This window comes from Myxocyprinus asiaticus, chromosome 33, assembly GCF_019703515.2.
Source record: "Myxocyprinus asiaticus isolate MX2 ecotype Aquarium Trade chromosome 33, UBuf_Myxa_2, whole genome shotgun sequence".
Lineage (NCBI taxonomy): Eukaryota > Metazoa > Chordata > Actinopteri > Cypriniformes > Catostomidae > Myxocyprinus > Myxocyprinus asiaticus.
Window position 1 is genome coordinate 20,889,571 of NC_059376.1, and position 13,310 is coordinate 20,902,880.

A 13,310-nucleotide genomic window follows, 5' to 3' on the forward strand; every position below is an offset into this window, starting at 1 on the left:
GAAAGCAATCATGGAGAGCACTTAAAACTATTTTTTGAATAGCAATCCCCACTAACACTAGCAGCATAATCATCATCCAACAATAAGTTGACACATATAGTAGGTACTTTCAGCCTTTTAGCATTTAAATCAAACTTATGAGAGACAGCCCAGAAGATTTACTTGCCTTTATAGAGCTTCAGATCCTTACTCTTCTGTTTGACAGAGACAGACTGAGGTTATCAGCAGTCTCTGAGTGACGTTCCCTGACGTAGTCTGTTTTGACGTTTCTGAGATGCAGCCATTTGACAGCTGCCCTCTTTAAAATCAATCATTTACTCATCCTATTCTCTCTGAAAACAGGCAGTCTATTGTGGTCAGCGTCTTTCAGGCTTACTGTGAATATATATATATTTTTCAATTAAAGTGAGTAAAATACTAAATAGCAGAATTTGAATCCCCTCGCAGATGCACACACATGCAAAGAGGTCACTTATATCATGAAATTCAATTCTCAGTATGAAACATCAGACACAGCTGTATCACACCCATACAGTATGTAATACATTTAAAAGTTTTTTGTCAAAAGAAAATAGTGAGGAACTTGGGTGTCCTTTCCACTTCTATGAGATGTATTTTCACAGTAATATGAATTTTATCCTGGGGGAGCTGTCAAAAACCCCCGTGAGTCTTTCCTTTTATAGACATTTATTTCTTAGCAGAATCTGAAAAAAAAAAATATATATATATATATATGCACACACACATACATGTATAATTTTGCAATTCCATTTGGTGACCCTGGTGGCACAGAATTGAACACTTTAAAAATGGCTCAGTGAAAACAACATTTACTTTAAGAAATTAGTATTGGTATTCTGTTTTATTAATTGATTTATTTTTTTAATTTGGTGCATAATGTAAGGGACTTGTGTGTCTCTAAAGACTACCTAATTATATGCTAATTATGTGATCAAACCACACTCGTCTTTTCCTGGACCCATTTACCTCATAACCATCTCATCACATTGCATATTAAATTCCTATTAAAACTGAATTCAAATATTTAATAGGAAAAGGAGGTCTCTGGGGAGTCCTTGCACTAATAAGCAAACAGGAAGGTAAAGTGCCCTCTGTATTACCTCTTAAACTTTATGTGCCTCTTTATGTTCTGTTACTTAATAATACACCATTGAGAATAATGATCGGTTACTTGTGATTTAGCCGACATATTGTGGAGCAAACAATATTCTGATGCGTCATTATCTTAGAGTGGACTTATAATGACTTGCAGCTTGGCTAATATATTTGTGCCCTCTGTGGAGTGACCTTTATAGTTAATGTAATGAGGTGCAGGCAATATTAGTAGTTGGAGGTATTGGATGTGAAGTTTTTATCACCACTGGCTCTAATTACTCTGTCGCTCACTGGCAACCAGACGAAACAGCCTAAACCTCTGGCACGCATTCTTACATTTTATCAATGCCACTGGCACAGTAGTCTGTTTCTCTGGAGATATTTTCTTAAAAAAAAAAAAAAAAAGCCTTGAAATGATCCCTCCTAGTGTCTCCAATAACCTGAGAGATCACTGGGGCCTTCGGAGTCGTGCCTGGTTTGGTTTGGAGAACTTATCCGACAGAAGGGGATCAAAACTGGGACTTTAAAAAATAAAATAAATAAAAAAAATTATACATATATATTATATTTTTCAAAAGCAAATATCCCTAAACACTGCTTTATTGTATGTTCTATCTGACTCAAAATCATTTAGGTTTTAGTTGCCTGAACAGGACAAAAACACACAATCCAATTTTTTTCAAGCCCGATCCAAACCTACACACTCATAGGTGGTTTGGAATCCGATTTAAATCAGATTTTTGTTAATGCGTCTGTGTTTTTTTTTTCTGTCGTTTGTTGTGCGAGATGGGTTGTTTCATCAGAGGTTGTGACGAGAAGACATATACTACCTTCCAAATGGCATAAATGATGCCTTCACAGGGCACTTCGAAGGGAAAACAATAATGATGGCCACGCTGTAGGTTCGTTTCAAGAGAATTTTCATATGTTCATATGGGGCATATGTAACTGGGCAGCCAAAGCAGTGTAAACCTCTTTTTAAAAATACAGACATTGGCTTTATTCACCCAAAGAGATGTGCTAAGGTGCGGTAACAGACCCCGGCTGCGAGCCTCCACAACGTGATAAGGTATTGAATGTGTCTCAAATACGGGACACTCGGGCATTTTGAGTGCTTCGGTACAGGACGAGGGTCCTCTTCAAGAGTCTTGCTCTATGACAATTAATGTGGATGTGCTAGCAAAAGCAACTGCAGTCTGAAAAGGAAAAATGTCCACATGTAACCTGCAGTTTGAACAGTCAGTCAAAAAAAAAATCGGATTTGAGAAAAAATCGGATTTTTCCTGCAGTGTGAACAAAGTCTATGTATATTCCACAAGACAAAATAATACATGAAATGACCCAAATAATCCTGTTTAAACATTTACACAACCTTGGTTCTTAGTGAAGTGTGTTGCCTTATCGAGCATCAGTATAATAAAAAATGAGTAAATATCTGCAATGTCAAATAGCTTCATTAGGAATCTACTGAATAAAAAAAATAAAATAAAAAATGCAGTAACGCTTTACAATAAGGTTCCATTTGTTAACATTAGTTAACAACATTAGTTAACATGAACTAACAATGAACAATACTTTTACAGCATTTATTAATCTTAGTCACTGTTAATTAAAACACACTAATACATTTGTTAATGTACTATGAACTAACAATGAACAATTATATTTTTATTAACTAACATTAACAAAGATTAATAAATGCTGTAAAAAATATATTGTTAATTGTTAATTCATGTTTACTAATGTTGTTAACTACTATTAACAAATTGAACCTTATTGTAAAGTGTTTCCAAAAATGCTATTTTAATTGCCCTCTTATTTACAGAAAATTATAAACGTCTTGTAAATTCTTCAAACACTATGCAAACTTAAACGGTTAGTTAACCCAAAAATCTAAATTCTCTCATTATTTGCTCACCCTCATGATATCACAGATGTGTATGACTTTCGTTCTTCAGCAAAACACATTTGAAGAAAAATAGACAAATTTCAGTAGGTCCTTAAAATGCGAGTGTATGGCGATCCGACTTCTGATGCTCCAAAAAAAAAAAAATCAGTCAGCATAAACCTCATCCATGTGACACTAGCGGTTAAATTTGTTTTACAGTGCACCTATTATGATTTTAAAACGTGCCTAATTTTGTTTTAAAGGTCTCATACAATAGATTTACATGCATCCAAGGTCAAAAAACACTTTATTTTGCTCAATTTAAATTGCAGCATTACCTTTTTTCCCCAGTGTCAAAAACGACTCCTTCAATGGTCCGTTCTAAAGGATTCATTCTAAACTCCTCCTTTCAGAGAGCCTACACTGCTCTGATTGTTCAGATGTCCCAGTCTGTTGTGATTGGTCTACCGCTTACAGAGCAGAGGCTAACAGCTAACATCCTGCACTGGCTGTACATGTAAACAGACCAGAGGTGGGTTTTTTGTTACCAAATTACATAGGTTAGTACAGAAAGTAAGTCTACTAATGACTCATTTCAGGTGCTCAGAGTCGGTTCTTTCTTTTGGGTATTTATAACTCCATATTTCGTGCACTTTGATTTTTGAAACTTTGCAGACTTTTTTTCATTCACAAACAGCTATATAACACACTACATGAAAGGTAATATTTGAAAAAACATAATAGGTGCTCTCTAAAGTAGCACGATCACTTTTGGTGTGAAAAAGATCAATATTTAAGTACCGTTTAACACTTAAATCATCGCCTCCTGTCAGCAGCGATATGCATGTGTGACGTAATCGCGCCCTCTCGTGAAGCTTAATGGAAGCGATGGTTTATACTTAAAAAGTACTTAAATATTAATCTTTTTCGCACCAAAAGTGATCGTGATGCTTTAGAAGACATTAATTTAACCGCTGGAATCATATCGAAGACGTTTATGCTGACTGTCTGTGATTTTTGGAGCTTCAAAAGTCTGATCACCATCCACTTGAATTTTAAGGACCTACTACTGAGATAATTTTCTATTTTTCTTCAAATGTATTCCGATGAAGAAAGTCATAAACAACTGGGATATCATAAGTAAATGATGAGAGAATTTTCATTTTTGGGTAAACTGTCCCTTTAAGAGCAGATCTGTATCTGAACAAAGTCATTTAAAAGTTTTCTCCTTTTGAATTATAACCTCATGTAATATATTTGAACCCCTGGGAACAGAAATCTTAAAGTTGTGCAGTATTCATGGAAATTAGACCATTTTAAAGTTTAAGTAAGGTGTGCTGAATACAGGATTTGAAGAGTAAAGACCATTTCTGGACATGTCATCTCCCTATTGTGTCTTTCACCTGCTATTTAGAGCCTTTCCTCAGATAGAAGATTTTAAAAGATGTTAAGCTATTTAAATTACAGTGTAATTTTACTGCTCATTTGTTGAGCTTTGTCGTGTTCTTTTAGGTACAAGTTGATCAGAAGACGGGTCATCTGGCTGATTGGACAGTGGATCTCAGTGAAGTTCAAACCGGAGCTGCGGCCCCTGCTCTACGAGGTTATTCTCAGTCTCATGCAGGACCCTGACCTTGTGGTGAGTTGGTAGTGACCATGCTTTGTGACTTTGGCATGCTGGGAGATTTAAATTGTAAAAACCTTTTCCAGACAAACTTTTTGTTGTGATAATTTTCAGAGTGTGAGCTGCTGTTTTAAGAAGTTTTACTCCCAAGTTTAGTTGAAAAAATACCTATTTAAAGATGCAGTAATTTTTATAAATTTTTTTTTTTTTTTTTTTTTTTTTTGTGTCGTCTTGGACTTACACTGACACCTAGGGGATTGGATGCAGCATTATTCAAATGTAACAGTTTTTAGTTACCACCATTAGTTACGCTAATTCACAGTCAGACATTAATTTAATCCCTGAGTGAAAGTGTCCAATAACAGGGCATTTGCTGAAATTAAGCAAGTATTATTCATCTGGTCATGTGATTCTAACGTGGCAGCCCCCATTTAAGGGACCCTCTCCATGCAGAATAAAATGGCTTTTATAAGGTTACTGATATGGCTCTTCTCGTGTTAGTGCTCATGATTTTATACATATTTTTCAAAATTACTATTAACATCTTAAGTAAAACTTTTTTATATAAGGGGGGGGAAAAAATGACAGATTGCATCTTTAATGGCTTTAAACAAATATTGCAATTTTGCTACAGTAGGTGTCTGCGGTTTAATATTGTGGCCGATTAATTTTTTTTCTGCATAGAAATAATTAAGGAGATCAGGCAATCATACTTGTTTAAAATGCAAATATTTACATCTCTGAACATGTTTTTTTTTATCTTCCAGAATCTGTTTGCTTTAAGTCTTCCATGAGCAAAAAATTTATCTATTTTTTTAGACCATTGGATAAACGTTTAAATATTGAACTATGTTCTGTAGGATGTCTGCTTTTTTTGAAGGACTTTCTTAGTAGTATTTTGAGGAGGATTATAATCCTTAGCAAGCTGATGTCCAGAAAACATGCTGCGTTGATGTTGCTTTAGGCGGGAGGGCAGTCATGAATGCCCAATGAGCGTCACCAAACATTGATTAGCTTTCTTAGCATTGAAAGTCTTGACAAATCACCCATTGACTTAAATCAATATTGTCTTCCCCAATTAGGGACATGTGAGGACTCTGAATAGCCGTATTTTGTCTTGGTAAATAATGAGAGGCCATCATTAGATGCCACCGTAAGGCCAGCGCCATTAATCAGCCCACTCCAGTGGCTAATCACTAATACGACTGCCAGTGACCAAAGGCACCCTCCGGCCAGGACAGCTTAACCACATTTTGTTGAAAAATTTATTGCATGTGCACTTTGTGCTATGTGAGAAACTTTTACAGTTATTTTGTGAATTAATAGTTCAGATCTATTCATCAACTGGATCAATAGGTTTGCCCAAAAGAACTGACTTGAGAACAATATTTTCTATTATCCAGTTCTAGAATTGAGCTCACTGATTCAGTGATCTTGTTGCAGCAAATTTTGAGCTGCAGGGGTCATGACATGAGGAATCCAATTTTCCTTGAACTTTTGACTTGTAAGAATTCTTTGTACTATAAAAACATATTGTAAGTTTCAGAACTCAAAACCTCCACCTCACTGCAAAAAGAGCATTTGTTGAAATCAAGCTGCCAAAACGACTCGTTCTCTACTTCCTCCACATTGTGATGTCACACTGTGGTAGAGATCTGCATCCGACGGCCTCAAACAATACATCGAAGCCTACTTTACTTCCATAGCCCCGCCCAGTAATGGTGAACAGTGAGATGGCAAGCAGAGAGCAGGTCTCGTTATCTATGATGAAGTGTTTTTTTTTTTTTTTTTTATATATATATCTTCAATGTTTTTATTTTGTTGTTGTTGTTGTTTTTTATTTGGAATGCCCAATGCGCTCAAAGTCCTCGTGGTGGCATAGTGACTCGCCTCAATCCGGGTGGCGGAGGCCGAATCTCAGTTGCCTCCGCTTCTGAGACGTCAACCCATGCATCTTATCACGTGGCTTGTTGAGAGCGCATAACTCACCATGCACCCACCGAGAGCGAACCACATTATAGCGACCACGAGGAGGTTACCCTATGTGATTCTATCCTCCCTAGCAAACGGGCCAATTTGATTGCTTAGGAGACCTGGCTGGAGTCACTCAGCATGCCCTGGATTCGTATTCGCGACTCCAGGGGTGGTAGTCAGCATCTTTACTCGCTGAGCCAGGCCCCAAATATCTTCAATGTTAAAGGCAAATGACGGCCCACAAATCATTTTCGTTTCCTTCGTGCTGATTGAGATGCTAATTCTGGTTCTGGCTTCCAAATCCTGCTTCTTTTTAATGGTAATGACCCACACTTTTTAATCTACATTTAAATTATGCTTATTGTCCTGGCTTGATTTCTTATAAGGGATTAGTAATTAACATCACACAGGTTAGCACAACTGAAGACTAAATAAAAATAAAATTTAGTGATAGAACATGCATAAAACTAGGATGTGATTCAAGAGTCATCACAATAGCAGTGCCCGGAAGCTTGGAAAAGGTTGCGATGTACTAGGTTTGGCGTGATGACATATATCTTGTATAACAGTTTGATATAGTTTTATACCACAGTACTCTTATCCCAATATTAATATAATATACAGTACTGTGCAAAAGGTTTAGGCACTTAAGATGTTTAAAAAAACTTTTGTCTAAAGATGGTTACTTATATTTTCAGCTTTAGTGTGTCAATAGGATAAATGCATTTTAGACTCACAAACATTACATTTGCAAATAAAAAAGATTAGAATAGAAGAACAGGGAGCCATGTAAGAGATGGCATTGCCCCCACAGAGCCCCCACTGAACATCGAGTCAGTCTGGGATTACATAAAGAGACGGAAGCAATTGAAACAGCCTAAATAGATAGAAGAACTGTGGTGAATTCTCCAAGAAGCTTGGAACATCCTATCTGCCAACAACCAAGAACATCTGTGTCCAGGTGTACCTAGGAGAATTGGGGCTGTTTTAAAGGCAAAGATGGACACACCAAATATTGATTTAGATTTTTTATGTTTACTGGATTTTGTATGACACTAATTGATAAATGAAAGCTATTTATTGCATTATTTATGAAGATATCCTCACTATGCAAAATGTTTCACAAGTGCCTAAAACTTTTGCACAGTGTGTGTGTGTATATATATATATATATATATATATAAGGTTTAAATAGGGCCAAATGATAATTTTTTTTCCCGAATTCCATGCTTTCCATTTTATATTTTCAAATTCATTGATTAAACAGCACACTTGTTGTCAGGAATTCTAAAATATAATGTAATTATTATTACTATTATTTTTTAGTACTACATTGAATATTACATTTTATTATACAATAGTAATATTTTTCTGTTGCAATTTCTTTAATTTCATTCGTCTACTTTGTGCTTTTGTTTTGGCAGAAAACTAAATGAAGCACTTTTGTTTGTACATTTTTGATGACAGCTTCTCACTTCCAGATAAGCCGTTTCCTATGTGGCTTAAAGTGAACCTATTGTGTTTTTTAAACATGCCTAATTTTGTTTTAAAGGTCATGTAGATTTACATGCATCAAAAAACAGGTCAAAAAACACTTTAATTTGCTCATAATTTAAATTGCAGCATTACCTTTTTTTCCCCAGTGTCAAAAACGACTCCTTCAATGATCTGTTCTGAAGGATTCATTCTAAACTCCTCCTTTCAGAGAGCCTACTCTGCTCTGATTGGTCAGATGTCCCAGTTTGTTGTGATTGGTCTACCGCTTACAGCGCGTGTCGGAAAGGAAACACCCACTACCATATCCGAGTTTCAGCTCCGTCTGAAAAAATGTCTGTTTTACCTTACCAATTTGAGCCCGAGTCCGATAGTGATACATCGGAAGATCAACCCGAACCACCATCGCAAGCACGACGAGAACAGGACGTTTCTCTGTGGTAAGTTTATATGTAGTTTGACAATAATGTGAGTTAGCCCGTTAGCAGAGGCTAACAGCCTGCACTGACTGTACATGTGAACAGACCAGAGCCGGGATTTTTTGTTACCAAATCACGTAGGTTAGTACAGGAAGTAAGTCTGGAATTACTAACGACTCGTTTCAGGTGTTCAGAATCGGTTCTTTCTTTTGGGTATTAATAACTCCATATTTCGTGCACTTTGATTTTTGAAACTTTGCAGACTTTTTTACATTCACAAACAGCTATATAACACACTACATGAAAGGTAATATTTGAAAAACCATAATAGGTGCTCTTTAAAGTGTTTATTAAACCACAAAAGGCTACAGCGTAATTATTTAAATACATAGTCTGCATGTGCTGTGCGCTTCACGGTGGATTATAGTTAACTTCGCATTTGACATCGCATTGCGGAAATCATAAGGCCTTATTACTGTAGTAAAAATCCATGAAGTAGTGTAAAATTTTGCATAATGTAGTGATATACAGTACTTTACAAATGATAGTACTTTGTCATTTTATTGTTTAGCTTCTTGGATCTTGATGAACACAAACCAAAAAATAACATTATTCATAACAAATGAATAAGTCTTGCATCAGTACAAAAAAACAAACAGACAACAACAACAGAAAACGAACAAACATGTAAAATGAGTTAAAAACAAAAGACTCAAAACAATAAAACAGTTATAACTGTATACAATGAATAGTTTAGTCTCTAAATTTTGATCGGATGAGCCATGTTACTGTATGCTCATCTGCCACCACACATTAATTAAATTATAAAACGGCAATTTGCAATGCTCATGCAACTGTAAATACATGAGCTCTGTTTTGTGTCGTGCCTACTGGCTTACACCTCCCTCCATCCCTAACTCAAGTTCTTCCTAGTCCTGACTTGTTCCCTGCTCTGTACTTTAGCATTAGTCAATCTTTTTTTTTTTTAATCGCTCTCACAAATGAAGTACATAAAGCAGTCCTGCACACTGACAGCCATGCAGATATTTCTGCTGTCGTGTGTTGTACACTGTTGTACTGCCCAGCCCTAATGCGTTCCTATTTATTCATTGATTTGTTCATTTTGTTTATGGAAGTCTGTTGTGCGGCCCACTATCTCATGCCATATCGCACCTGCAGGCTCCAGACGCTCAGCAGATCCAGTTCAAATATTTAAGCTATGGAGATGGCAGACCATTAGCATGCGGTTCAAATGTCTGAGAGCTCTCCGCTGAGCGTGCACCCGTGTGTTTATGTATTGGAGTCATATACCACTGGAACAAGGCAGATCACAAACTCCCCAAACACCATTAACTCCCCTTCAAATGCACAACTGCTTGCTGTGTGTGAGAGAACTTATAAAGCCATGTATAAAACCCAGCTCCGTCTCACTTAGCCAACCTGTTCAGAGAGAGAAAAGGAGACAAATATTATTGAATGATGGAAAACGAAACAAACTGGGGGTGCAGTTAAAGTATTACTTCAATGTATGTCACGTTTCATCAAAAATGTGTTGTGCATTAAAGTTCTGTCCTCTGTCTGAGTAGTGAGTTCTAAATGTCAACTGACCAATGTGGAAGGGTAGTTCTCTTAAAGTACTTTTGGGAAGTTGACATGTCCTGCATTGTGACTTGCTGCACTAAAACTATTTTATTATCATTTTGCAAATTATTTTGTAAAATCAGTATGACCTGATATTAAATGAAACATGTACCTGTAATATTTGTGCAGTGCAGAAACAACTTCATATTATGTAACACTTAAAACTATGTAAAACAAAAACCTCAAGTAATAACACTAATACTATAAAACGGGTGAATTAAAATGTTATTCTGATTGGATGATTGCCGATATATTGGCATCCTTGACCGCACATCAAATGAATTTTATACAGTGTATTAATGTGCATAGTCCTGGGTGACATGCTATGCTATACTCCCATCTAAAATGATTTTAAAACATTTACTTTTGTACTTTTTTTGTGACCTCATACTAAGTGAGAGACTACATGGAATATCTGTACATTTATAAATTCATTTGTCCATTTAAAATGAACATGTAATGGCAAAAATGTGATTAAAATGTTGTAAAACTTCCAAAAATCAGCAAATAAAATGTACTTTCCCATATAAATATAAGTTTTAGCCTAAAATTGTTGTTAATTATAAAAGCTCATTGACGTGTTATACGTACCCGGATTTAAACCTAACTAGCCTTTCACAAACACACTCACGTCATCTATGAGTGTGGCGCAGTTTGGACTCTAGAGGTGCTGTCATATCAGTGTGCAGACGCACAGTTTGAGTTGATCTGACAGTTGCCGCGGGGTTCAGAGACTCGAGGCAAAGACAGACGACTTATTCACGGCTGCAACAAATCAGCAGCTCTGGAGACTTTACCGGAACCCAGACCCCTGTTACATATTTTATCAAATTGAGTGTTTTATGCCTATAAAAACGTGTATGGTAGGTTACCATATTAATGTATGTATATAATTTATGATGTTTATATCGCAAAGCTATTGAAATAATCAATCAATAATGTACAGCAGGGGTCTGCAACTTTTCATTTCACTTGTTAATCACTGTGCCATACCCCCTCCTTAATAAAAAGAAAAAGACAGACAGATAGACACCAACAGACAAACAAACAGACCCTGTCCATGCAGAATATTTTTTTTTATAAGGTTACTAATATGGAGTCCTCATCTCATGTGAGTGATCAATTTTATACATATATTTTACATTAGGAGTAAAACTTTGCAATGAGGAAAAGAATGACTGAGTGCACCTTTAATTATGTTGTTTTGAGTCACCGTCTCCTGTGTGTGGAACGTACAGGACCGTGTATGCCAGCTTGATAATCTCAGCGGTAACTATTTATTTACACCTGGCAAGTAGGCTATTGTTCTGAAAGCAAAAGGCAAATAATAATAAAAGAAACTGTTGGCTATCATCAGCTCAACCGCACAGCATGACTAACGCAAAGCAGACGCGTTTACTCACGCGACCCTCTACTGCAGCGCTGCTGAACCTGATGTGTGTCGCGCTTTGAGCGGCTCGTGATGAGCATGGGCGCATGAATGGTTTGTCCGCGCTGCACGCTTCTGCTGACTAGCTCAGTTTCGTCACACTTTTATAGTGTTCAGCGTTCCAATCCTTTCATAACAAAATAAAACAGGATGTGCGAATATGAGCAAGGATTAAAAAGAAAGAGTACGTTTTGGCATGCATGTGTGAGGAACTTCAACATGTCGATGGATTACAATACATACACTTATTTCTAGCTATCGCTCACGTGTGAGTGATTATTACAAGTGCCAATGGTGAATCAAACAATAATTTGCAGACCCCCTGCGGTACCACCACAGAACCTCTGAGGGTCGCGGACGCCCTGTTGAACACCCTTGTTCTAAATTAAAGTGAGGGCATTCAAAAGAAAACTGCAACTAAATGGGCAATGTGTCACTTCAGCACATACATCGTATCTCCAACTTCATATCTTGCATGTACAGTTGAAGTCAGAATTTACATAAACTTAGGTTGAAGTCATTAAAACTCATTTTTTAACCACTCCACAGATTTAATATTAGCAAACTATAGTTTTGGCAAGTCGTTTAGGACATCTACTTTGTGCATGACATGAGTAATTCTTCCAACAGATTGTTTCACTTTTAATTGACTATATCAAAATATCGGTGGGTCAGAAGTTTACATACACTAAGTTAACTGTGCCTTTAAGCAGCTTGGAAAATTCCATAAAATGATGTCATTAGCCAATTAGCTTCTGATAGGAGGTGTACTGAATTGGAGGTGTACCTGTGGATGTATTTTAAGGCCTACCTTCAAACTCAGTGCCTCTTTGCTTGACATCATGGGAAAATCAAAAGAAATCAGCCAAGACCTCAGAAAAAAAATTGTGGACCTCCACAAGTCTGGTTCATCCTTTGGAGCAATTTCCAAACGCCTGAAGGTACCACGTTCATCTGTACAAACAATAGTACGCAAGTATAAACACCATGGGACCATGGTAATAATAAACCTTATTTCTCATTAAATCTCATCTGGTGAAAGATATGTACAAAAGCCTTCATTTGGTGAAATATATAATCTATAAAAAGCTTAATTCAGTATTACTTAAGGATAGAGAGCATTGTAACAGAGCCAAGTCTCTGTCATTTCAAAATTAGAGTCCCTTTTATGTTTTGGGCTTGTTTATATTTAAAAGGACAAATTTTGGACCAAATCGTTTTTTTCCCATTTTTTTATTGGGATTGTTGTTGACTAATAAATTGCATCTGAGATTTAATTATTTTTTTGGACTCATGTAGCCTCCATATATGTATCCGTACCAGTATGGAAAGACTAAGAATCTTCTTTTTTTACTTTTCAGCCTTTTCCACCACCTTAGTTAGTCGGATAATTGCAGAATACCGACTATCGGCCGACCTCTAGTTTCAATTCCACTTAACGATGTTGCTTCCTTAATCCTCCTAAAATTTCTTTTTGCAATTTTGAGGAAGAATGAATGGGCAATGATTGGAAAGCAGTTCTTATTGCATTCAGCCTTAGCAGCCTGTTGTCAAATGATGAAATCATTTCATATTTCAGACAAGTAATAAACCAAAGATATATAGTATTTTACAATTCTTAAAGCAGGGTATTATTATTACCCTTTCATATTTAATGCTTCTAGCAACTTCTCTCTTTGTTATCTCACTTCAACCTATCCTAACTTGTATTTAGTTTGTGAGGCA

The 13,310-nt window shown here is 36.4% G+C and overlaps 1 protein-coding gene across 3 annotated transcripts in view; it reads left to right on the top strand.

Moving 5' to 3' along the window:
* The window catches only part of LOC127424369 (importin-11), a 178,020-nt gene that overhangs the window by 68,718 nt on the left and 95,992 nt on the right, over positions 1-13,310 (top strand). For all 3 annotated transcript variants that reach the window (XM_051669497.1, XM_051669498.1, XM_051669496.1), the window contains exon 16: positions 4,517-4,643. In XM_051669497.1, coding sequence (XP_051525457.1) covers positions 4,517-4,643 — 127 coding nt within the window. The remainder of the gene's footprint in view (positions 1-4,516; positions 4,644-13,310) is intronic.